General features: G+C 39.0%; 2 protein-coding genes across 11 annotated transcripts in view; both read left to right on the top strand.

Moving 5' to 3' along the window:
- The first annotated feature begins 1663 nt into the window (after positions 1 to 1663).
- On the top strand, positions 1664 to 22795 carry LOC115615291 (translocating chain-associated membrane protein 1-like). 4 transcript variants are annotated; one of them, XM_030503307.1, is made up of 12 exons: positions 1664 to 1991; positions 5021 to 5081; positions 7323 to 7441; positions 8380 to 8496; positions 8586 to 8644; positions 9441 to 9525; positions 9994 to 10064; positions 10149 to 10253; positions 12210 to 12353; positions 13199 to 13359; positions 15424 to 15476; positions 21766 to 22795. In XM_030503307.1, exons 1-11 carry the CDS (start codon positions 1872 to 1874, stop codon positions 15459 to 15461), a joined length of 1080 nt encoding a protein of 359 aa, XP_030359167.1. In that variant the 5' UTR covers positions 1664 to 1871; the 3' UTR covers positions 15462 to 15476; positions 21766 to 22795. The 4 variants fall into 4 exon arrangements, with proteins under 4 accessions (XP_030359167.1, XP_030359168.1, XP_030359166.1 ...); XM_030503308.1 differs by lacking the exon at positions 21766 to 22795 and adding an exon at positions 17868 to 20708; XM_030503306.1 differs by lacking the exon at positions 21766 to 22795 and having other exon boundaries at positions 1665 to 1991; positions 15424 to 15661.
- Positions 22796 to 22952: 157 nt separating this feature from the next.
- Positions 22953 to 25746, top strand: part of NCOA3 (nuclear receptor coactivator 3) — an 83980-nt gene continuing 81186 nt past the window's right edge. For 5 of the 7 annotated variants that reach the window (XM_030503260.1, XM_030503259.1, XM_030503261.1 and 2 more), the window contains exon 1: positions 22954 to 23110. The gene's annotated coding sequence lies outside the window, so the exon portion shown is untranslated. The other 2 variants (XM_030503256.1, XM_030503257.1) reach the window with 2 other exon arrangements.

The following is a 25746-nucleotide window of genomic DNA, read 5'->3' as shown; positions in this document are numbered from 1 at the left end:
CTAAATAAATAGAATGACAAACCAATAGAAAAGTGGAAATCTTTTTTTAACTAAAGGTTATGGGGGTTTTTTTGTTTTGCTTGCCTTTTTTTTACTAGCAAAAGCAACTATAAAAATAAGAATAGCTACGTTTGTTAAGTTCATTTATTTAAAGGGTAGGGCAATGGAAACAACACAGTGGGCTGTATGTTAAATGGGCCTACATGTAACAGAGAAACACTGGAATTAAAGAGATAAAAAACGCCTCTGGGTCTTCATACCTGGAACTTAGAGCTTAAATAACATTCTTTAAGCCCTTACACTAGGTATCTTCTAGAAAACCATATTGCCAGCCGATAAAAATCTAAATGAGCTTGCTCACTCTAATATAGTGAAAAGAATGGCATAAATTGTATCAAATTAGTATATTCTGGGTTCCAAAATTAAGTTCCAAGTTCCTGTTTCTTGTTTCCTATTCCTATTTAGCATGCCTTGCCCCTGTCTCTGATGTGTTCCAAGAAGAAATGAAACTGTTTAGAATCACAGTTAATTCTCAGTCAGCATTACTTTTGTAGCTTTAGAAAAAGAAAGGAAGCAGCAATTATGCTAAACAATTATGAAATACTTTCAATTATATTGTTTCTTTTTAATAAATCAGCCATGATTTGTAAACAACCTGCTACAAGTATTTCGTTTTTAATGCCTCTTTTCAGCTGAGAAAAAGAACATGTACAGCAGTTGCTTCCCAAATGAATGCCCCAAATAGCACCTGTGCTCTGCAGCAACTCTTAATTTCCAATGTAAAGTCCAGTTTCTGAATATATTAGCCTGAAACTCAAAATAAGGCTGGGAAAAGGAGTACAAGCGTAGCAAAACTCCACAACTAAGCAGAACACTTAATAAGCAAATTCAGGAATACTAAAAAATAGTTTCAGTAAGCATTGCCTATTTAAATAATCAATAGGAAGCAAAACTACTTCACAGCTGAACTGAATTTAGGTCCTATTTGCTGTGTGGATCTAAGAGGACCCTCTCTTCACTGGCCTCAGCTGAGGCCACACTCAGCACAGGGGAGACACCGGGCTGCCAGATGGAACCTAAGTTTTATTTCCTCTTCCAACCCTGTTCTCTGGATGCCATGTTACCCTGTAGCCTTCCCCCTTCCCTTCAGTACACTTTTTGGATAACTTGGTATGGTTTTCCCCCCTAAATTCCAGCTAGATAGCCAAGTGTACACATTTTTAGGACTTCAAAGCACTCCGAATCCCCTTTCTCTCATTTTAATGGAGAGGAAATAAAAAAAAAGAGGACCACCGCACAACTGCAGAGGGGGGATGATGAGGAGCCACTTCCCACCACCCAGGCGGGCCGCAGTCCTGGGACTCGTGAGAAGAGCAAACCAACCAACGTGCCTCGCAGGGCTTTCGGAGAACAGAGCTACCTGGCCGCCACAGGAGCTGCGGCGAGCACGGCCGCAGTAGAGGCCACGCCGAGTTGAACCGAAGAGAACCAAAAGCGCTCACCCCACCGAGATGCTGCAGGCGGGAACCCCCTCACGGCGGAGCCCGCCTCCAGTACGAGCCAACCCCCGCCCACTGGGGTCCGCGGCCTCCTTCCAGGGGAGCCCCACCGGCTCGCATGTGGGATTGGCAGGGACCCGTGTCACTCATCCCGGACCCGGTCTCCCGCCGCCCAGCAGCATCCGAAAGACCGCCTCCTTAGAAATCGCTCTTCACGATTTGTTGCCAGGACTTGCCAACCATAAGTAGTTTTAAGGTTGATTGGCCGGAACAGGGAAGCGGGTGGGTCTTTTGGGCAGGCGGTGTTTTACTGTGCGTGAGGTGGTGGTCGTTGAGGTGTGGTTTGGTGGGGTTGGTTGGGCTGTTACTGTTATGGCCTACCGCAGGAAATACAAGACCCCGGCCGTGATAAATCATGACTTTATCATTCAGAAGCTTGTGGATGCCACGTACGTCCTGGTGATGAGTCTCCTGCTGTCCTCCTTTTCTGAGGTACCAGGTGGGGTGAGGGGGCTGGTGGTGGCCGAGCAGCACAGCACCTGGTCCTGCTGTGGGGTACCGCGGTGCTCTTTGGTTCCCGCTCTGGAGCCCCGCTGAGCATCCCTCAGTCTCGCTGCCAAGCTGCTCTGTCGCACCTTCTTCGGTTCCGGCTGCCTTTTCCCTTTTTCCCTACCGGGTTATGTCCCTATTTCTTCTCTACCCGACGCCTCACACCATGACACCCTGTTCGGTCGTCTTCCTCTACGTGTCTTGGCTGCGCAGAAAGTTTCACTTCTCTGCTCTTCCCAGCTCACATCCTGCCAGTGCCTTGTCTGCTGACTTGTCTTTGCCAGCTCCTGCTCTCACTATGCACCCCTACTCCTACCCTCTTCTGTCAGATTGCTGCTCTTTTATTGTCCAGTTTTCCTTCATCTCTGCATATGTTTCATTCCTAGCACCCTCCTATAAGCTCCCTTGTACTCAGTTCCAGTCTCCTGAGTTATAAAGTTCTTCAAGCCTTCTTACTTAGAGTCTTTTTATGTCTCTTTGCTGTGTCTATTTACATTTTTCCCCACTCTGTTCAAAAGTCCACATGGTAAAGCAGTTAGGAACATTGTCATAAAGAGGGTTTCAGCTAGTCTCTTGTTCTGAGCATGCTTAACCAGATGGTAGTTAAAAACTGCTGCTCACCATTCTGCACTACTGTGTCTATTGCTGCCATTCACTCAGCTCCCTAATGGTGGATAATCTGAAGAAAAATATGGGATTAGACAATCTCAGACGAACTTCTGAATTTCTCTTTGCCTGTGTACTTAAAAGTTACTGTAAGGTTTATTTCCATGTGCAATCTGCTTATTAGTTTCTGGGGTGATGGATTAGGCACCTCTTTTAGGCCTCTTTTTCCCACTTTCGGGACAAAAGCTGTGTGTGCTGCTATGTGAATATTTTATGATGGCATTGAGTATAGAATAAGGCTTGGTAAATAGAGTTTAAATTCTGGGTAAGCAACTTATATACTTCACTGAAATATTTCAGCATCAATTGGGGGGCAAAAAATTCTCTGTCAGTTTAAAGCCATTCTCCCTTGTCCTGTCCCTACATGCCCTTGTCAAAAGCCTCTCTCCAGCTTTCCTGTATGCCTGCTTTTCTGCAGTGAATGGGTAGAACTGAAATACAGAGGTCTAACCTGTAACATAGCACCACTGTTTCTCTCATAATAAATGGGAGGTGTCTCAATCAAAAAAATCATATATGCATCAGAAAGATGCAGTTGTTTAAATTACACAATAAGAAGTATAATAGTATATATTCAAACAAGCACAATAGAAGCATAACACAAGTAACATATGGTTATCTCAATAACCATATGTAACTTACGTGCAGCATATTTGGAAATTTATCTGTTAAGATTAATAGTGGGTTTTCCTCCCTTCTGTTTTGCTGGGTCAATTTTAACTTGTGTAACTTTCCTGTCTAACTCACCACACCACTACTTTGATCACACAAGTGTGGGACAGAGACAAGAAGCAACTGGCAGTAAAGAGAAAGGCAGCATTGCTCCTTTTGATGGTAGTGCTGGCTTACAAATGGTTAGATTGCTCATAGAACTGCAGTGCCTGAAAGTCAATTTTGTATGCCAGAAAAATTGGTACTTTCGTTTTCCTTAATAAGGCTTCCTCTTAAAAGAACTCTTCAGTCTTCTGACTCCTCTGCTGCTTAATTTCACAGGTGCCCTCCCAGTGTACTGAAGCAATTTGCCTTTTTCTCCCTTTTTTTGCTACAGATCTTATTTTGCATTGTTGTGCCTCTTGCTTACCTCATAGCCGGGTAAATTAGTGCTTGTTTTATGTATTCATGAATGGTCTTAATTACACTTTCAGATGATGTAACAGCTGACAAAAATAGCTTTCTGGTTTCAGTTTCTATTTCTCTGTTTTAAGTCATCTCTATGAAGATCAGCTGAAGTGAAACTGTAAAAAAAAAAAAAACAAAACAACCCTTAATTTTTTCTATTTTTTTACACCAGTTTTCAGATTATGCCTGTTGTACTTCTCTGATTTATGATCTACATAACTGAGTGCTTACAAACATAATAAATGCATTTGCTATTGGCAGTGTAGGATGTACTGCTTTTTTTCCTTTTTTGCAGCAAAGGAAGCAGGGGTAGGTTTTCTTGTTTGATTGGGTTTTCTTTATCTTCCACTTACATCCTTGTGTTACAGCTTATGACTCTTTTGGTTATATCAGCACAGCTGTTTGTTTTTAAAGTTGTGCAAATCAGATAATGTAATGTTTTTAACTAAACTAAGCAAACACATTTTCTTCTTATTGCTCAGTTGTAGGGTCATACAGTAATTCACTTTCTATACAGTTCCATTGTTATAGCTGAGGGCTAAATATACTGCAGAATGGGAAAATATTTTGAAGAGGTAGGGATGGCTGAAAGTATTGGGATATTTGGGGTTTTTTGGTTGGTTGGTTGGTTGGGGTTTTTTACTAGTTTTGCCACTGGAGAAAAAGTAACATGAAAGTATAACGTTGGTTACTTTAATTGTACTGTAATTTTTAGAAAATGCTTGATTTATCATACAAGAAATTGATTAATCTTATAATTCTACTCTGATGTTTTGAATTCTCTATTGACTTACGGGACACTTAGCCAGAGCATTGCTTTTTTAATATCTTGCAAAGTTAGGTGAAACCTTTCATCTGATTTAAGAGTTTTTTAACTTTTGAAATAGATGAAAGCCATTTACACTTCTAAACACTTTAAAATGTTATTTAGTAAAAGAGTAATTTGATCCTCAGCTAAAGGGCCATAATTCAAGGCCTGACCCTATGCAGTGAATGGTAAAGGTTTTGCAACAAGGCGAGCCTCCATATTGTGGAGATCAGTAACACTTTTGGGACCTCTTTGATTTAAATCATGTGTAGGAGAACATTTTGATGGAGTTGATGGCATAATCTTCTAGTTTTGGGTGTTTATAGTCTAGCTTGTTGAAAAAACTGATACTTTTTCCCTGTTTCTCTTTGAATTTCAGGTCGCATCCAAGTACACCATGATGTTTCTTGCTGTGCAGTACAATGTCACCTATACCATTGGTGAGATTAAATCAAATCTATTTTTTTAATGCAAAAGCTCAACTATTAAAAATTACCTTTTTTTCCCCCCCTTCATGACTTCAATTCCCCTTCATGACTTCACTTTTATAATATAGTATTACTCTCGTATTTGTCTGTCTAATTTTGGATTTACTAATGCTATATTCACTGATACATTCTAGTGTTTGTGATACATTCTGATACATCCTGTTGCTTGTGAATAAGTGGGTTATTTTTCCCATAGCTAACACTTCTACTAACGTGCATTTTAATATAAATTGAATATGAAAACCATGCAAAAAGTATGAATTCTTTCCAGTTTTTGATACAATCAACAAGAGTTACCAAGTAACACAATATTTTTGTACTGTTCTATATATTTGTTGTTTATTCATGATTTCTTTTGTCGTTAGTAATGGATTTTGTGGTTTATATTTAAAAAATATCACATTATTATTCTCAAGTAATTAATGTTGCTGCTTCAATCATACTTTTAAATAACAAAGGGAGACAGTTCTGATTCTTTTTTACCCCAAAATTGGCAAAATGTATGACTTTTGTTCTAATCTTGACTTCCAAACTTGAGACCTCTGTGCTGTGGCTCTTCCAAATAATGTAGTACTCTAACTGCATTCAGTATGTTCCAAATAATGCATTGATCAACTTTGCTTGCAGGAATGAATATCTATCCTTTTTTGCAAATGTTTCCCAAGATATTTCATGTTGAACACTTGATATGGACACAGTTTTACTGACATTTGAGCAGCATCAAGTAGAAGTAACATAGTGGAGACAGAAGTCAAATGCATGTGTTAGTTACCAAGATGCCTGCAATGGGACTTCTTCATAGTGTTTGGTGCATACATGTGTGTGTATATATGTGTATATGTACATTCCTACAATGGAATGAACAATGTATCACCTCCTTTAGTTTTAATAGGAGGTGTGGAGTTCTGCAAACGCAATTTTGAGGTCTCAGCATGGGCTCTGTGCAAACAATGAATATATTGCTAGTGAAGGTCCATTTTGAAAAGCAGTGCTAGGGACCAGGCAGCAATAGCATTTGCTATGCAATTACTTGTTCATCGGTTATACCACAAGCCACTTTGAAATGTAGAAATAGGATATCTGACACCTAGAGTCGTATGAGTGTCCTGTACATCAGGACAAGCAATTGCAGAAGCACCAATTGCTTCCTTGACACCTTCTGGCCAAGTTTCCTTTAAAGAAAAAAAAAATTAAAAAAAGATTTGTTTGATGTCTGTATTTCTGTAGTTTGGCTTTTGAACAAGACAAACAGAGTCTGACAAAGGGCAAAGGTCTTAAAGATAACAAAAATTCCTTGCTGTTTATGAAAAGTGGCTGTATAGATAAGAGACATCCAAATTAATGCCCTCTCAAGGGAAAACTCAATGATGGAAATGTTAGACATGCAGGCCTGTAAATGAGGATGAGCATGGCTCTTGATTAGTTGTAATCCAGGTTCTTTCTTTTCAACTGCAGTGTCTCAGGTGTGTAAAGAAAAGTGAGGTGGTTGTAATGGGTGTTTGTGGGCCAAAGGAGAGACACCCCTACAAAATAAGACTTCCTTAGGTTTATTGCTCCTGGTACATGCTTTCTAAACTGAATTGAATTTCATTTGTAAATTCTCCCACACTTAGAAACAGTAAATAGGAACACCTCAAGTATTTCTGTAAGATGTGTGAATGTTTCCTGTTCCCTTTCCCTTTTTTTTTAATTTTGATTTATGAGAACTTCTTACTACTTCTGGGGAATTTATTACTTACCAATATGTTGAACTACTGGGGATACTATCCTCACTATATAGTTTCTTTTTTCCTATATATAGTCATGCTTCTTAAGATGGAATCTCATTTGGTCTCTACTAAATTATAGAGGACAGTGTGTTGGGGTGTGGTGTGGGGTTTTTTGTTGTTTTTTGGTTTGAGTTTTTTTTTAAATGGCTTAGAATGAAAGAAATGTATTAAAGCAACACATGAGTGTACAGTGCTCTCAATAGTTTGCTCTAGGCTTATAATGGTATCATTGTATTGAAGGAAAAGAAGTTCCAAGTTGTCTAACTGGGCATAGAAAGTAATTTTCAAAAATATAAAACTTAAATGGATACAGGACACTAGTTATAACTTCCAAGAACAGTGGTCGCTGCTGCCCTTTGCCAGTTGCACAGGATACTCCTTCAGAAGAATGTAAAAATACACTTTATTTTTATTTTTTTTTTAGATGACAGCAGTGAGCAGTTTGATTTTTACGACTATGGTCCCAAAGACATTGCCACAATCAGCTTCTACATGCTTGTAGCTATTAAAGTGCATGCTGTAATCCAGGAGTGCATATTAGATGTAAGTTTATTACTGGGCTATCATTTACTTTTCTAATCATGTTATTTTTAGCCATCAGTTGCTAAGAGTTTTTCTTCAAGTTTGTGTAAGCCATGGTACACAAATGGTTTAGCGTTTGGAAGCCCTCTTATGATCAATCCTTTTGTTCTTTGACAAAAATGCAACTAGACCTTGATTTGGTGGTGGACTTGGACTTGCTAGCGTTAGGTTAATGGCTGGACTCGGTGATCTTAAGGGTCTTTTCCAACCTAAATGATTCTGTGATATTTTTAAAGTGATATTTCTTCACTTTATTAATGGTATAAACCACTAAATTTTACTTTCAATCAATGTAACTTACATTTTTCTGTAAAACCAGACATTAAATGTTCATGGTGTACTCAAGATACCTATGAATGAGGTCTGTGTTATATTCATAAGATATATTAGAACGATCAAAACCAAAAGTTACTGCAGTGGCGGACTTCTGTTTGTCAGCAGAGCTTTGCCTCAAAGAGGGAGCTCGGACTTCAACGTGTGCTCTTTTACACCAACTCAGTTGCAAAGTGAAATGAATTTGTTAAAGCCATTGTGAAGACCATCTATTATTGAATGGTCTTAGAATGTCTTTGCAAATAGATCATCTGTGCCACAGAAGCTCAGCTGGTTTTTAAATGTGCAAAGAGACTGGAAAAATTTAGCAGTATGACTGATTATGGGTGAAAAAAATTAGTCTTAATACATTATCTGACTATTTTCCATGTGAACTTTACCATAGTGGCAAGTCTTACTGACACTAATTGTCATACAAAGTGCTGATCAAAGTCTTAAATGGTGGGAGCTATGTATTTTGATTGAGGAATGGAAGATCAGAATGAGGAATCAGGAGTGAACACTAACTCCCAAATAGCTTTTGTGGGTTTAGAAATTACATTTATTGATCGACTTTTTGTTTCTAGAAAATTAATAGACAGCTGCAGCTGTCAGAACCAGAGCAGAGCAAATTCAATGAATCGGGACAGCTCGCATTGTTCTACTTGTTTTCAGTTATATGGGGAGCAGGTATTTTGAATGCAGTAAGTAAGTCACTCTATTTGCTACTTTTATTTTAAAAATAGGCTTAAAATATTAAGAAGGTCTTTAAATCAATGGCCTTTTTCTTTAGGAAGAATTCACAATGAACCTAACCTCGCTCTGGAAAGATTATCCCTTTTCTCGTATGCTGTAAGTGTTCTATTTTCGATTTGAAAAAGTTGTGGTTATTCTAATCACTGAATATTTAACCACCCCAAATTTTAGAGAACCACTAATAAGGCAGTGACATTAGTACCTTATAAGAATGACAACTCGATGAAAGTACTTTGTTCTGTTTGAAAACTGCTGTTTTATCCAAAGGTAGTTTTTGATGGACTGAATGTCAATCCAAGAGATACTTACACGTGTTCTTGCCTTTTTTTAAACTTAACCATGGTAGCTGAGTTAAAGTGAAGGTGTTTACAAGATGGGATACATAATAGGACTGCTGAACCGTTTCACACTAAAGAAATGTATTTGTTGGAGAGTGAATCTTCAAATTAGAGGGGATTTATAGTTTCGGGGGTATTTATTTTTAAGTACCATGACTTACAAAACTGTGTTGTTTGTCTGCCCCCCCCGCTCCGTTTTTCTCCAGTGAGTGTGATAGAGGAAAGAGGGGTAATACGCATTTTTTAGGGAGTTCCACTGCTCAATGGATTAACGATTTCTATGTGTTAGATTTTTTGGTGTTTTTTCTTTCCTACTGTCTCAAAAGGTGGCTCAGAATGTGCTATCAAGAAGGTTAATGGATGCCGATTCAAAAAACTGTCACCAGAGTCGTTCTGTATTTGTGGTTACTGTGATTTAGAAATCATAAACTATAATGAGTCAGACTGAATTAAGATATTGAAATAAAATCTTGTTGAAATAATGAAATAAAATCTCATGTTGAAAGCTTGAAAACTCATCATCTTGTGTTTTCTTAACCTGAATTATTGTTTAGTTTTCAGGAAAAACTCTTCTATATTTGCCAGATAGCCTATTGGCTTCATGCACTGCCGGAGCTGTACTTCCAAAAGATTCAAAAGGTATGGAGGAAATTGTCAGTACAGTTAACTAAATATCTCTTCTTTCCAATTATTTGTATTAATAGTTTTGTTTATATAAACTATATAAATATCTACATATTTATATTTTTACTGCGGGGGTGGTGAGGTACAGGCAGAGGTTGCCCCATCCCTGGCAGTGGTCAAGGCCAGGTTGGACACAGGGGCTTGGAGCAACCTGCTCTTGTGGAAGGTGTCCCTGCCCATGGCAGGGGTGTGGAAGTAGGAGAGCTTTAAGGTCCCTTCCAACTCAAACCATTCTGTGATTTGTGTATTCAGTTACTTATGTATATTTAGTCTAGGTGGTCTGTAGTTTTTGATTCAGATAGTTTTTCCGGAAGTTTATACAATAGTGTGAAAAAAATAATCAAACCTAATGAATGATAAGATTTTTCTTTGGAAAATATAGTTAAACTGTAACAGCATTTATTATAATTTTTCTAATTTTAGGAAGATATTCCAAGGCAGCTACGTTATATTTGCCTTTACATTACTCATATCTCTGGTGCCTATATATTAAAGTAAGTATTTGCATATTCATTTTGAATAGACAGATCTATTTTCTTCATAATTTCATTAAAATTTCTAACTTTTCTGTTTTATAGTTTGCAGCATTTGGGGCTAATTCTGGTGGTACCTCACTATTTGGTGGAACTCCTTTTTCATGCCTCGCGTCTCTTCTACTTCTGTGATGAAGACATGCAAAAAGGGTAAATCTTGCATATGATTAATTTAAATTCAGAACTTTGCTTACTAATTGTGTATAAATGGATTTGCATGTATGTAAAAGTACTCAGGCAGCAATCACCACTTGTTCAATGTCCACTATTATCTGCTTTGAATTCATAAGCAAGTCACTATCATTACAGAGTCAAGGAAGCAAATACACTCAGCAGCAGCAGTTTTTACTCAAGTTCCATCTCAGATATCTTTGTATTGGTTTCTAATCCTGTCATTTGCCTGTTTGCTTAAATGTTCATAAATGTTTGTATGTAGGGACACTTGTTCTTAAAAATAGTCAAAGAAGTTATAAAAGCAGCATTCCCTCTAAGTTCTTGCAGGTGGTTCTCCTTTTGGTAAGGTGAGAAAGGGAAAGAACTATACAACAGAGAAGATAATGTCTCAAAAACATGTAGTCGATGTAGTTGCAGCAGGGAAATCGTGACATAATCACCATCACAGAAACTTGGTGGAATGGTTCACATGATTGAGTGCTGCAGTGAATGGCTACAGACCCTTCAGAAGGGGTAGGCAAGGAGAAAGAGGCAGTGGGGTTGCGTCGTATGTCAGGGAATGCATCAGCTGCCTTGAACTCAATGTTGTGAGTGAGAAGGCTGAATGTTTGTGGGTGAAGGTCGGGGGAAGACCAGCCAAGCAGATATCCTGGTAGGAGTCTGTTATAGACCACCTAGCCAGGATGAAACTACAGATGATGTGTTCTTCAAATAACTGGGAGAAGATTCACAGTCTCTTGCCCTTGTTCTTGTGGGGGACTTCAACCTACCAGATGTCTACTGGAAGTACAATACAGCAGAGAAGAAACAATCCTGGAGGTTCTTGGAGGGTGTGGAAGATAACTTCCTAACCCAGCTGGTTAGTGAGCCAGCTAGGGGAGATGCCTGGCTAGATTTGCTGTTCACAAATAGAGAAGGTCTGGTGGGTGATGTGGAGGTTGGAGGCCATCCTGGGCAAAGCGATCACGAAATGAAGGTCCACAAAACCTCCACCTTAGGCTTCTGGAGGGCTGACTTTGGCCTGTTTAGAATGCTGGTTGGCAGAATTCCTTGGGAAACATTACTAAAGGACAAAGGGGTCAAAGAAGGCTGGACACTCTTCAAGAATGAAATCCTAAAGGCACAGAGCAGGCAGTCCCTATGTGCCAAAAATCAAACCAGCAGAGAAGAGACCAGCCTGGCTGAAAAGGGAGATAGTGCTGGAACTCAGGGAAAAAGAAGAGAATTTATCACCTGCAGAAGAAGGGACTGTGTCATTCCATGAAAATTGCAAGAATGTTGTTAGGTTATGTAGAGAGAAAGTCAGAAAGGCGAAGGCACAGATGGAACTAAATCTGGTCACTGCCATAAAAGATCATAAAAAGTTCTTTTACCAATATATTAGCAATAAAAGGAGGGCCAAGGAGAACTTCCATCCTCTGCTGGATACTGGGGGAAACCTAGAGACTGAGGATGAGGAAGAGGCAGAGGTACTTAATGCTGTCTTTGCCTCAGTCTTTAATAGTCACACCAGCCATCCTCAGGGTGCTCAGTTCCCTGAGTAGGATGGCAGAGATGAGAAACTGGTTGAAGTCCACATAATTCTGGAAGAAATGGTTAGAGACCTCTCGCTTCACTCAGATGTGCACAAGCCGATGGGGCCGTATGGGTTGCACCCAAAAGTGCTGAAGGAACTGGCAGAGGAGCTTGCTAAGCCACTCTCCATCATCTATCAGCAGTCCTGGTCTAGTGGGCAGGTCCCTGAGGATTGGAGGTTGGCCAATGTGATGCCCCTCTATAAAAAGGGCAGGAAGGACGACCCTGGAAACTACAGACCTGTTTCTCTATTGTTGCTGAGGAAATTTTAATGAAAAGTTCTTCATACATTTGACTTCATTGAAAAGAAATGGACTAAAAGGAGAAAACATATTCATTTCATTGTTTTGTTTTCAGATTTGTCATTTGGGCTTTACTTTTCGTAATAGTGCGTCTTTTGACCCTAACTGTATCTGTCCTCACATTTGGATTTGGTCTGGCAAGAGCAGAGAATCCAGATTTTTCCATAGCAGACGGAAACTTCAATATACTCCCTGTGAGGTATACCAAGGCTAGTAGACATTCATGCATGTATAATGGGGCATTTCAAAGAATCTTTTTATAAAACAATCCAGGAGGATAATGTGTTTGGAAGAATTTCCCTGGGCGATGTTTTCCTCTTGAGTATTTAAGGGAAGGGAAATTTTCTTCTTTTTTTCTATCTTTTCACAAAAGTAGTAGAACAGAATTCATCGGGGGGGAGGGAGGGAGGAGAAGGGAGGGAAATGAAAAAAATTAAAAATAAACTTCCTGGGATATCATCTCTTTAAACATCCCCCCTCCCCAACCCTCCCCTCTCAATGTCTGTACTGGACATGATATCATTTGATGATATTAATACTCATATATTTTTAACTAATTACTTGTTTGGTGCCTTCCTAAAATATTTTTTGTGCATATTTTGTTCTTGCTTGTTAATTTAAAAATTTTATTACATTTTCAGCATAAGCTCATCACTTCAACATTCTCTCTTATAACTTAATGCCTGTAATCAAATGTGTGGGAGGGATTTTGAATCTGCATGATTTCTTATTCATAGATTGCTTGGCAGAAGGGGCCTCAATGCCACAATCTCCTGTCAGCCATTGAAAGCTATGGCTGTAACTCCTCGATAAACCCAATTGCTTCTAGCAATATACTTGCATACAATTTCCATTCACTTCTTGCGTGATGCATCTTGTCTTGGGTAAAGCCTTCTGATATGTCTGGTTTCCTGGGGTATGAAGATCTTAATTGCTTTGATAGTAGACTTTTGGAGAAAAAATAGTTTAAGTACAGATTCACAGTCTATTAACGGTTAACTGAAACTGTCATCTAACTGTCTCCAAAATCTCAAATCTTACTAGGATTGGCTGTCTGGGTGCTGTTTGTCTAACACAGGCCTGGATGATGCGGAAGTTTGTACATTTTCAGCTGAAGAAATGGAGAGAGTGTGTTGAGGACCAGATTCCAAACAAAAAACCAACTATCACAAAGAACAAACGAACAAAGAAGGAACCAGAAAAAGGTCAGTGGTGTAAAATTTTTTTACATTGTTTCTAGGCCAAATGTTTTCATACCAGATGTATCATCTTACATCTTTCCTTCCTATAAAACAGCAAAAATATCTGTCTTTTAACATGCAGATGATATAGGTAATATATCTAGTATAGGTAATATTTGAAGTCTCTTCAAATGTTAGGGCATGTTCTCGTCCAATTCCATATTGCTAAGAGGACAGCACACAGAGTGCTAGTTGTATTAAGTGTTAGCCCTGGGTACTGTTCAGGATTATTCACTGAACTCTATGTTAATCAAAATGCAAGCAGTATTTCATGAAACTGGGCTAAATGATGCCAGGGTTTTCTTTCCTTTTTAAATCAGTCTTTTACAATGCCACTAGTAATTTTTTGGATTTAACACCAGGGGCGAAAAAAAGTATCTGAAAGCGCTTCTGTATTTCATAAATTATTCTTCTATTATGTTTCAGACCATTAAAATTAAGTTAGTTCTTCTCTAAAAAGACACATCATGTAAAGAACATCAAACCCACTGAAAAAGAACTCAAGGAACATCATAGTATCTGGCGAAGGAGAACTAATGGAGAAAGGCTTTTAATTGAATGATATTGTATAATTTCTGAATTCTAATGTTATATCAATTAAATTAGTTAAATGGGACTTGTGAAGATTTGGTACAGTGAAATTTCATATTCTTGTTAGCATATATATAAACCTCTGGATAGCATTATGTACGAAAAATTGGACATAACCTCTCAGATTTGGGTAGAGCTTTGAAAAATGCAGTTTCTTGAGAATTTTACCACAGGCTGGCTCTCTCTGTGAAGTTGATCTTTATGTATTAGTTTCTACGAAGAGGGCTTGAAGCAATTTGCGTTCCAGGTTTACTAGCTGAGTCAGCATTAGCTGAAACCAGTTGGAAGATTCTAGACCATAACGGTGCTCATAATATGGTTTTTCCTTATCATTCCAGAGCAGCCTTTCTGTTCTGAATGTACCTGCAGAGGATTTTTTTCTTTTTCTTTTCTTCCTCCAGTCTTTCAGATTCTTCTCTTCTTTGCGGATAAATAACTTCATTGCAAATAAGTTCCCAAGACGATTAGGCTTTGGAATAGCAGAAGTTTGACTTAATTGAGCAAAACAAAGAATAGCACAGGTGTTACAGCTCTCTGGCAGCATTTGTGGAAAGATGTTGTGCACTGTTTATCAGTTCACCTTATTTGTAATTGCAAAAGTATTCACAGTTGTAGAGATACTCTGAAGGAGAGCTTGGGTTCCACTGAAGGCAATACTTGGGTTGCAGTCATAAGCTGCAAGTCATTTCTTTAGTCTATTTGAAGGTAGACTCATCTTGTCCCCCAACTCTTAAGATGAAAATTCAGATAATGTGTCTGTACCTCTGTTTAATGTATTTTATTTCCCTTATCTAGTTTCTATATCTTTTCATGTGAAGCGAAATTGAGTTTGTTTACTGTACTTTAATTCAAAATTACAGCTAACATTGCCAATGGAGCAGCAAAATCAGAAGGTGGAGCATCACCAAGAACAAGAAAATCAAAACCAGTATGAGGATATAAGCTAGTATCGGAAGACAACATTTGACAGAATACTGTTGATTTAGAAAATTGACACTGCACAGCTGTTACTTGGATGTCTTATTATTTTAATGGACACTATCAGGTTATATTTTTAAAAGATGTTTGTTGATAACTGTACATTTATGACAAGATCATCTCCGTACCTTGGTAGGCATCTCCAAGTTTCACAACAGCTGAATCGGCATGAACTTCTGGTTCAGTGATCAGAAGTTGTTACATTTCTGTAATATTTGCATTACAGACACTGCAGAAGGCTGTGTAAATCTAAGTTTATTTTATTGAGTTGATTTGTTTGTTTTTACAAAATCAAAATTCTGTACCAAAAAGATCTTACGATGCCTGTCTGTCTCCCCGCCTCTTCCCTCCCCAAGAATTTTTTCTTTCTTGGTCTTACATGGAGTAAGAGGTATATCTGAAGTAGCCTGGTAAAAAAGGAAACTTGTTCTATACCTGATTTCTCTTTAAAAATTGCAGGTTTAGAAAGAGGACAAATTCTGACAGGACATCACTAATCTTTCAGTATGAAGGTGAGACTAATCTTTAGTAAAGATGCAAACCATGTGCCTTGGGAAAAATACTAGACTGCCTGTTGGACTTTGCAGTGGATTGTACTGTCTTGTATGGAGCAGGGATGGGGGGGACGAAAGTAGCCAATTAATTTATAGTATAACGTTAGTCCTTTTGAAATAAAAGCCAAAACTTCCAAATATTTCTAAAGAGCCAGTGTTTCATGCTTGTGCCAGTTAGATGTGCCAGAATTTTTTCCCTCAACTGCTTGTTTTTCCTCCCCTCCCCCCTTTAATTTATAACTAATGTTTTAAACTTCTGAGTCTATTCAGAAGATGTACAAGGGAGGTACGCAAACAATATTGCAATGAATGTTTCACCAAGCATAACCTTTTTTCTTTCTTAAGAAAGAAAATCCTGTAGATAATAATTTACTTTAGACTGCCTCAAGGGTTTTCATAGAATCATAGAATGGTTTGGGTTGGAAAGCACCTTAAGATCATCTAGTTCCAACTCCCCTGCCATGGGCAGGGACGACTCACCCTAGACTATGTTGCCCAAGGCTCTGTCCAACCTGGCCTTAAACACTGCCAGGGATGGAGCATTCATCACTACTTCGGGCAACCTGTTCCAGTGCCTCACCACCCTCATAGTAAAGAACTTCTTCCTTATATCTAACCTGAACTTCCCCTGTTTAAGTTTAAACCTGTTACCCCTTGTCCTATCGCAACAGTCCCTAATGAAGAGTCCCTCCCCAGCATCCTCGTAGGCCCCTTTCAGATACTGGAAGGCTGCTATGAGGTCTCCACACAACTTCTCCAGGCTGAACAGCCCAAATATTCTCAGCCTGTCTTCGTATGGGAGATGCTTCAGCCTCCTTATCACCCTCATGGCCTCCTCTGGACTTGCTCCAACAGCTCCATGTCCCTCTTAAATTGAGGACATCAGAACAGCACACAGTACTCCAAGTGGAGTCTCATGAGAGTTTTATGTTGATGAAGGTATTAATTTGCTCCTTATGTGAACACTTTGTGTGGATATGATTTTAATATGATTATATTATAAAAAGATTAATGGTATTTTTCTAAGTAACCCACATAGATCTGAGGCTGGTATCTCAATGTTGGATAAGTTTAATGAACTCACTTTCTTGCTTGCCATAACTTTCTCTCTGTTCAAATAGATTGTAGGAATATTACATCAATTCACATAAGCCTATAAACTCCCATGGAACTGGAATACACTCGCAAATTTTTTTAATAAACTTAGATAATAATGAATGCCTGGTTAGATAGAATTATAATCTTTTGTGCAGTTTGGGTGAGATTTGCTTAGCCTTCAAGTATTTCTCAGCATGCTGCTCACAAGACAATGTTTTCTTTGTGTTCTGCAACTATGAGCTTACAGTCCCTGTAGGTTTCAATTTGTGCACATGTATGTGAACAGGCTTTAAAAAGTGAATCCACACAGTGGTTTAGGTGCCAGTATCCAATTCTAGGCATGTAAAATAGACAAGTTTGAACTCTCTAAAGGTTTTCTTCTTTCTGTATTATCAGAAAGTATGTTCCTAATATTGCCACTTGAATAAACTGATTGCACTCTTAAATATATATACTCATGATGGCTGTTTCAAAGAAGCTTGGTCTTTTGTTTTTTGTTTGTTGTTTTTTTAAGAGAGAGTTTATTTTATTTAAATTCTTATTTTAGAAATACAAATACAATGCAAGTATATGGATAGCTACTATTGTGTTCCATGTACACGTACTTGATGTAAGAATCTTCTTAGAACGTGATAGCTGGGTTTTTTTCTTAAATTGAAAATCACTGTCTATATATAATATATTTGGATATATACTTACAATAACACCAAGTGCATGAAATTAATTCTAGGCTTGTTATTATGAAGATGTTTCAGGAAACTGTAACAAAAAGTCTGGTTTTAATTTATTTAAACCAATGTTCTTGCAAATCTCACAGGGTAATTAGAGATAGAAAGATACTCAACTGAGTTTACAAGTAAAAATGAGCAGGTTGGTGTAAAACCTAGTTCATTAACAAGAAAAGCAAGTGTATATGCTTTTGGAAGTAAACTGAATTCAGACATTGAGTCTTACGTCTTTTTGTTTGTTTTTTATTGGCTTGCTAATAGAGAGTGTGAAAGCTGAAATGTGAAGTGGTGTTTAAATGAGATGATGAGGACAATTTGTTTTTCTTGAAATGTCATTCTTTTCTTTCTGGCTGAGTGAGAATGAGGAGTCAGAAAAGTAGAACTTGGGTGAAAATGAGTACTTGCTTAGAGGTATTTAAGGCAACTTTTAAATGTACAAGACTAAGATGATTCTGAGCTTCTCTCTGCAATTACTTTTTAAAATCCATTTACACTGTTTAACATTTGTTGGTTTGTTCCATGGTTAGGAAGAAAACCTGCTACAGTCAGGGATTGTTCCATGTGTTAAATACAATATAGGGAAGGTATGAGACAGGTAATCAACTAGGAATTCCCAAGTGCTTGGCAACTTCTTTGAATTGCAGCTTTTGGAAGCATTGCTAATAATGTCTAATGTCTTCGAAATTAGTTTTCTTTAACCAAATACTTCAACCAATTCCAAACCCTTATGTCACAGCAAGATCTGAGGTCAATCCAGGCATCTTGTTATGAAGTCGATAAAACAAAAGGCACAGTGGATTTCTCAAACAGAAATGATTAGCCAAAGAAATGCTAATAAAAGCCAAATCTAAGCCAGGGGTAATGAGAGTATTGTAAAGTCATGTTTATGTCACAGAGGATCTTCAAAAGTCTTAGAAACACAGAGCCTAAGTGCCATGGAAGAGACAGGTCAGAAAGCCTGTGCTTGAGGTCTAGGATAAAGACTGCAGCGTGGTAGGGCTGTGTTTAGTGAAGTTTGTTTTGTGGATTTTTTTGTTGTGGTGTTGGGATTTTTGAAATTATTATTTATTTAAATATTGCTTTGTCAGTGTTTTGAGAACTGAGCTGATTGTGTTTCTTTCTTCTTTCAACATAATGAATGTCACATAGAGTAACAGTCAAATTGGACACTTCTTCCTGTTTCAGTTTTCAAGCCTTTGCTGAAGTTGCATAAAATCTGTCAGCACAGATGTTGAGGCGTGTTCCCTAATGATGTAATAGTTTAATGAATGATCCTCTTAAGCTCTTTTAATATTTAAGGTTTTAATTTATGTAAATCAACTGTGTGTTGTATCTTGTCACAATCTAATTGTAACCTGAATTCATCTTTGCAAGTAGGCATGTGCACATAAAAATATAAAATATTACTGAGCATTTGCCTTCTTGAGCAACCAAAATTAGGTCCTCTTACTTTTAACCTTCCTTACCTCCTAGTGGGTATCTAACAGTTGTTTTATCTCTTGAATATTATTTTAGAGATAAAAGGAAGGGCATATTTTTAGGTGGTGCAGAACAGCTTATGTTACAAAGCTGTATCTCTGGTTTTGGACTGTGTAACAGGAATGAACAGGTTGCCTTGGTTTTAAAAGCACATTAACAAGAAACCTTCTTTAGCTGATAAATTTTACATTCTCTTCTTATTGAGTGTTGGAGTTGGCTACAAGAAGTGGAATACAGTGGAGGTTGTATGGTGGCAGAGCGATGTGGACAGTAGCGTTGCTCCTGCCTGCTCCTGTTGAAGTCCACTAAAACCAGAAATCATTCGTGGTAGGTTCTAAAAATGCAGGATGTTGTCGGGGAGCTGGAGTTTCCAGCACGTTCTGAAAAATGCTAGAATTTCTAAACGCTCAGTCTTGTTGAATGCTAAGTAACTAATTAATTAGTTTCACCATTTTGTTCATAAATGAATTGGGATGGAGGAGGCAATGTTTCATCTATATTTGTTTCTTAATGTTTAAAATGGGCTGCTGCATCTACTAAACTGAAAGCACATATGTACTGCCTTATTTAAACCATCTCAGTGTTGACTTTTACCACAAAAAACTGTCTAGTAGTTACAGAAATGGGTAAAAAAACACTGATGAGGTAAACTATTTAAATCTTAGATGCTTAGCTTTAAGCCTCAGTAGCTGGAACTGAGCTTCTGAATTTACTGGCCATGAGCAAGAAAGAAATGTTTACAAACTAGTGTTGTTCTAACATTTATTTGTTACAATTGTCCCTTAACATTCTCATATACAGTCACTCTTTCAGTGAAACCAGCAAAGTACTCCAGATTACGTTGACTAATGTGTGACTGTCTGATGGCAACAAAGATACTGGCTTGTTTTAAATTCCCCCTGAAGATGTATTTTCTTTTCAGTTGACTTCTCTGTCCTTTTTCTGGTTAAACAATTAGTGATGAAATGTGTTGTTTTTTACAAAAGCGTTATGAAAAACAAATTCACATAACTTTAGCTTATACAATGATTAAATTACATTTATAGGTTAGTGAAAGGTTGCTGAAAATATGAATTGTTTTGCTGAAACATTAGGGTTTTTTTATGTACTTTGTTTTATGTGAGGATTTGTTCTTTCTTTAATATGTGATTAATAATCCACAGCACAAGAGCCATGTTTTCAGTGCACGTGCAAGGTTCTGATTACTCACTTGATAAGATATTGCTGAAGAAAACTTTCTCCATTTGAAAAAAAATCTTTAATGATATGTTTCTGATGCATCTCATTTTGCACTAAATTGTGTTTAATTTTGTTGCCATTAAATAATTTATTTTATTATTATGCTAAACCAGTTATTCTGGCTAGTCTGGTCAGTTAGGCAGATTAGCCACCCAAACTGGATTGCTAGTTTAGGAAGAAGGTATGGATGTGTTTGGGATTTATTAAAAAATTATACTCCAATTCTTCAACACTTTTACCCATTTCCTATCAGAGCTGGGTTTCTTTGCTGCTGCTTCAATGTCAGAACAACTTTTCTCTTCAGTCCTTGCAGTAATTTAAGGGGGTTTGTGTGTCAGATATTCTTCTCAACTCTAGTCAAGCCGCCTGCAATCAATCTGCTGCAAAGTTAGTGTACAGGGAAAAAAAAATCAAAATAACACAGGAGTTAAAGCAAGTTAAAATTTTGCAGCCACCATTTGTATGATTATAAAAAAATCCAATACCAAAGACTTGGGGGGTGGAGAGAACTTTAGGTATGGGGGAGCAGAGAGGCTTGTTAGGCGGTTTTCTTTTGTGCTGTCCTTTTCTAATTTGGGGGGGGGGGGGGGAAAGGGATGGAAAGATACTTCTGTCCTGGAGTACAGCTGGAAAATGTCATAGCCTAGAGCTGACTTCCCCCCCCTCTTTTACCCCCCCTCCCTCCCCCCCCCAATGGGGATGTTGTTGCTATTTCCTTGCACAACATCTCAAAACCTAAACCTAAAAAAATTCCTATCAATAGAGGGAATGGAAAGAAGAGTGCTTGTTGAGCATAGTGTTTTCTTGATGTTTCTGAGCAGAGAACAATTAAATAGGCTGAAGAAACAGGATGTTTCTCCTGCACTAATTGTCCAAATGGAAATTGATCTTTGAATATTCAGGAAGCAAATGAGTTGTTAGGTAGAGAGATGCCCATGTGGGTGAGGACATTTCTTGGAGAAGAATAGATGGTAGAAAATGGTGACTGTCTGGGTTATTGTCACAATAAAAATGAATGATAGCATCCAAAACATGAGCTGTGGGTTACATTTCCCTACATCTGGGCTTCCATTGGCTTTCTTTTGACTGAGAAAATGTTGGAATCAGATTAGATTTAATTGGTATGTCTCACAAATTCAGTTTACAGTCAAGCATGTCTCTTGTGTACATCTTTGGCCAAATTTTTAATACATGTGGTCTTCTAAAGCCTGCTTTAAGAGAAATATGCACCAGCAGGTGGAGCAAATAGACACAACTGTTAAATGCTACAGTTCTACAGCTACATTTACTATTATTTGTGGGGGTCTTGTTATTTTTTGTCGAGCATCACATATCAATGAAAAATGGAAGCACTTCATATAATGAAGGATACAGTGATTAAATCAGAACTAATTTTCAAGTTATCTATTTATACTTGCTAGAACAGGAACTAAAGGTTAAAAGGGGAGGGGGGAAGATACACAGTATTTGTTCTCTATTGACACTTGAAGTTCTGTATCAGTCTTGAGTCTAAGGGATGCGATGTAAATGTAATTTAAGGACTTTGTGGCCTAAATGGAAGAAATATGGATAATATGCAATTTGCCCAAAGGAAAAAAACCAATGTAACTCACCTCCAGTGTTATTGCTGCCCCTCATGAACCTGTTCCTCCCTGCACACTTCCTTTGTTTCTGTCCGATACATGTTCTGTTATAATTCACAGTGGAAGAAGAGAACAACCTGCAAAAAAACCCACCTGGAATGGAGGAAATGGAACCATTAAACAGCAGACTTCATGCTTTGAGGAAAAGGCCATCATACCTGTTAAGGTACTCTGACAACATGAACTCCATTCTGCTGTGATAATGTGAGGAATCCATCTCTACTAGCTGGTTAAATCTGAGTTTGTAAGTACAGACATTTTTAATCAGTAAGTTCTTGTATAGTATAACTCCAAGGTAAATCGAAGGTAGAGCTTGGGTTTTTTTCCAGAACTTGACATATTTGAATTATCTCTGGATTTTGTCGTCTGTAATGTGCATTTCAGAGAAAGCTGGAGACTAGTATTGTACCAGTAACTTGCTTATAAGTGCCCAACACTAGTTTGACATATCTTTTTATTTGGGAATTACTGGAAAGTGTACTTAATGGCTTTACTTGTCTGTCCATCTTGAACGAGCTCTGTATGAATAGCGTGGCAGGACTTCAGTCCATGTGCTTTCATTATTTCACACATTTAAATAAAGAGCATTTCGATATGGCTGCTTTATGAGTACCAAAACCTGAAGTATACTGTGGTCTCCACACACCCTGTCTTAGTCTGCAAAGTTTTAAATACTAGCTCTGAAAAAGCTTATGAAAATAGTATTTATGCAAGCAAGCAGTGGCATGGGCAGGTTACACACTGCGTCTGCAGCCCTTCACGTCTTCACTTTCACAAGTGGCAAGTGAACCACTTTTACGTGTCCATTTGAAAACCCACGCCTGAGGTAGAGAGTAACAGAAGCTATTTATGTTCTTTTAAACTTTTATCCCAACCCGTTTCGTTTTATTAAACATTCTCTTCACTAAACCGCGTTTTTATTTCATTGAAAGGGAGAAAAGTGGCGCTTGCTGTAGCTGTGCCTTTCTCCTCCAAGTTGCAGCGGAATGCAGTGCGCGGGGCTGGTACTCTATTGCACTTTAATCCTTCATGCACACAAACCGCTCCTTACGGAGCATCAGGCACGGCGGGCGCCAGCCTCGCCTGGCGGGTCGGGACCATGCCTGCGGGCGCCGAGCGGCATCGGCAGCATCCGCCAGCACACCGGGCCCGCTCCCGCCACCGGGCCGGGCGGGGCCGCCGCCGCAGGGGCCGCTGGGAGCGGTGGCGCTGGGCACTACAGGTACCGAGATGCCCCGCGCGGAGCCGCACTACAGGTCCCACAGTGCTTCGCGCCGCCCGGCGGCCGCTCTCGGTGAGGCTGGTTCCTATTTAAATCCAGGCAGCGAGGAAAATGGCGGCGAGAAGCTGAGTGTGGGGGAGACGGGGAGAAGGAGACGTAGCTGAGCTTTGGCTCCTTTCCCAGGTGAGTGGGGTTTGGAGGGAGGGAGTAACGAGTGGAGGGAGGAGAGTTGTAGCTCTTGTTCCCCTGCTCCCAGCGCTGGGGTGGGACTGGGATGCGGGAGGGAGGTGTGCCCCTTGCCGGGGAAGGGAGCAGCTTGGGGCTGGCCCTGAGGGGCGGCTCTCATCGCCCTCTCGTCCCCCTCCCCAATATGGATGTGTCTCCCTGAGGGGAGGAGGAAAGGGAGCGCAGACGGGTTGTGTGTGTTGAGTACTCGCAGGGCTGGGGATGAGGGGATTCCCAGGGCAGCGTGTAAATGCCTTTACCTCTTTCTAACCATTGTAACTTTAGCGCTGAGTGTAGTTAGAAAGAGGCATTCCTGAGGCAGCGGCGGGAGACTGGTGTGTTAAGCTGAAGGCTTCCCGCATCACTGTGTGATGCTATCTCGGTAGGGTGAGTTTGGGTGGAGGTTCCTCCCGGAGCAGCGAGAGACTCGGGGTCGCTATGGATTTGTGTTCGGAGCCGTCTGACCCTCAGCTGCGCACCCGGAGCAGAGCGGGTGGGTGCGGGAAATACCTGGGCTAGAATGGCCCCATCTGCCATTCATCTGGGTTTATCTGATAGTGAGGTGGTTCCAGAGAGCCTGTTATCTGCATTCTCCTTCTGATCATCCTGTAGCCTCGGTAAGTTTCAGAGGTGACTTCTCTTGTCTCCGGTAATAACGAAAGGGATGAGAAATACTGCAAATAAAAGGTTGATTTCCATGTGTCTCACCCATTTCTGCCTCGCAGCTGCAATGAAATTCTGCTTTTGAGGGCTGGAGATGTGATTTTAAAAAAATTATTTATTTATTCCTCCCTCCTGCCCCCTGAGGTCGCATACCACTGTAGGTGATAGCGATTCTGGGGTAAAAACGTGGTGTATATAGTTGGGGATGCTGTCTGAGATTGACATAATTCCCAGAGTCCTCTTTGTTTGGTTCTAAAGTTGGTTCTGTTTGTGGTTTCTGCTCCTACTCTTTAGCACAGTCAGGTTTTCTTTTAAAAGAGAAGCTTCCCACTTTGTCAGCTCATCCGGTGAACACGGTTTTAAATCAGTCTCTTATTCAGGCAATATCTCCTTCCTCTTTAACCTGTTAAGAAAAAACAAACAAAAAAAAGAATGATTCTGCCTTTAAATCTCTTATCTAAAAGTTAACAGAAAATTTTATGTTGGATTCTATCTGGAATAACAAGACAAAACTGAAGCAAATCTGGAAGTATGAGAGGCAGTAATGTATAGCTGTATAGTATCTCTAATGCAGTTAAAACGGACACTTAAAGTAAGCTTAAGGTTCTGTCATCGCTATTGTAAAAATATTTTTGCATGAAATATTTCTGACTTATAATGAGCTGCTACACATGAGGCACAGATGTGTATGTTCAACTTATAAATACAACACAGCTTCAAAATAGTATCTGGGTGAAAGCCCCAGCATAAGAGCTTGGGTTTAGAGGAAGCAGAGAAAACAGTGGGTTGGGGTTTTTTGGTGGGTGTTTTTTGGTTTGGTTTTGTTTTTTTATTGTATGTTCTGGGTTTTTTTGTTTGTGCTTGAACTCGACTGCATGAAAACATACAGTAATCTTATTTACTCTTCGCAGCTGTAATGGGCTCTTTGGCTGTTGTTCAGAATTTCAGTCAACTCTGTTACTTTTTATTTATTTATTTTTATTTTATTTTTAATTAATACCAATGGATTTGCTGCTGTGATCTGAAGACAGAGGCTGAGGGATAGAAGAAGTGAAGGCAGGCAGAATAAACCCAGTATTCAGCATTGCTTGAAGTCCCTTTCCTGATGACAGCATGCTGTTTTCAGTCTGCTTTTATTTGGCGTATGAGTTGTGTGGGGTTTGGGTTTGGTTTGGCTTCTTTTTTTTTTAATTCTTCATTTGAAACCCCTGTTCATCCTGGCTTTGGGTTTAATAACTTGAAAGTTTGCATTGTCTGCTTATCAGTTTTTTGCATGGTATCACTGAGGCTAATGTATAGTTGAGACAAAATGCAGAGTAGGAAGGAGAAGGAAATCTCCTTTACAATAGAACATTATCTTTTGATCTTGAGCTGGTTTTTTCATTAATAATGGACAAGAAATCACAGTCGAAACCTTCAAGATGAATTTCTGTGTTACAGTTGCATAGAAGAGGGTGTTCTGCCTTTTATTTTTTTAAAGAACCCCGAGAACGAAGGGGTGTCTTCGTTCTATTTGTCTGTGAAATCAAGCCATTGGTAGCATGTAAAATGATATTGGACACTACAGTCTGACACTGGAGGTTGTTTCAACTCCTGCATTTAAATGAGCCTCCCTTGAAGAGGTGATCTGGAATGACTCTGTGATACAGGATATTCTGCATTATGTTCATGGAAGCTTTTTGATCATGAGTATTTAGAGATGTCTTAAATATTCTTCTGACTTGTTTTTATGCTAAAAAATGGAGATGGGGGGAGGGGAGGGATAGTATTCTTTATGCCAAGGATATGAGAGTGGTGAGGAATATCTAAACCTGAATGCTGGGGCAGCGTGCCTGAGTGGTTTTTTTTTCTCTGGCTAGATCTATTGATGTTTCTAAATGCAGTGTATTAGGGAAGAGGCAATTGTGAAAGAATTGAACTACTACAGATTT

Source organism: Strigops habroptila, chromosome 13 (assembly GCF_004027225.2).
Source record: "Strigops habroptila isolate Jane chromosome 13, bStrHab1.2.pri, whole genome shotgun sequence".
NCBI classification, from domain to species: Eukaryota; Metazoa; Chordata; class Aves; order Psittaciformes; family Psittacidae; genus Strigops; species Strigops habroptila.
Note: the sequence above shows the minus strand (reverse complement) of the source record. Positions and strands in the feature narration are given on the sequence as shown.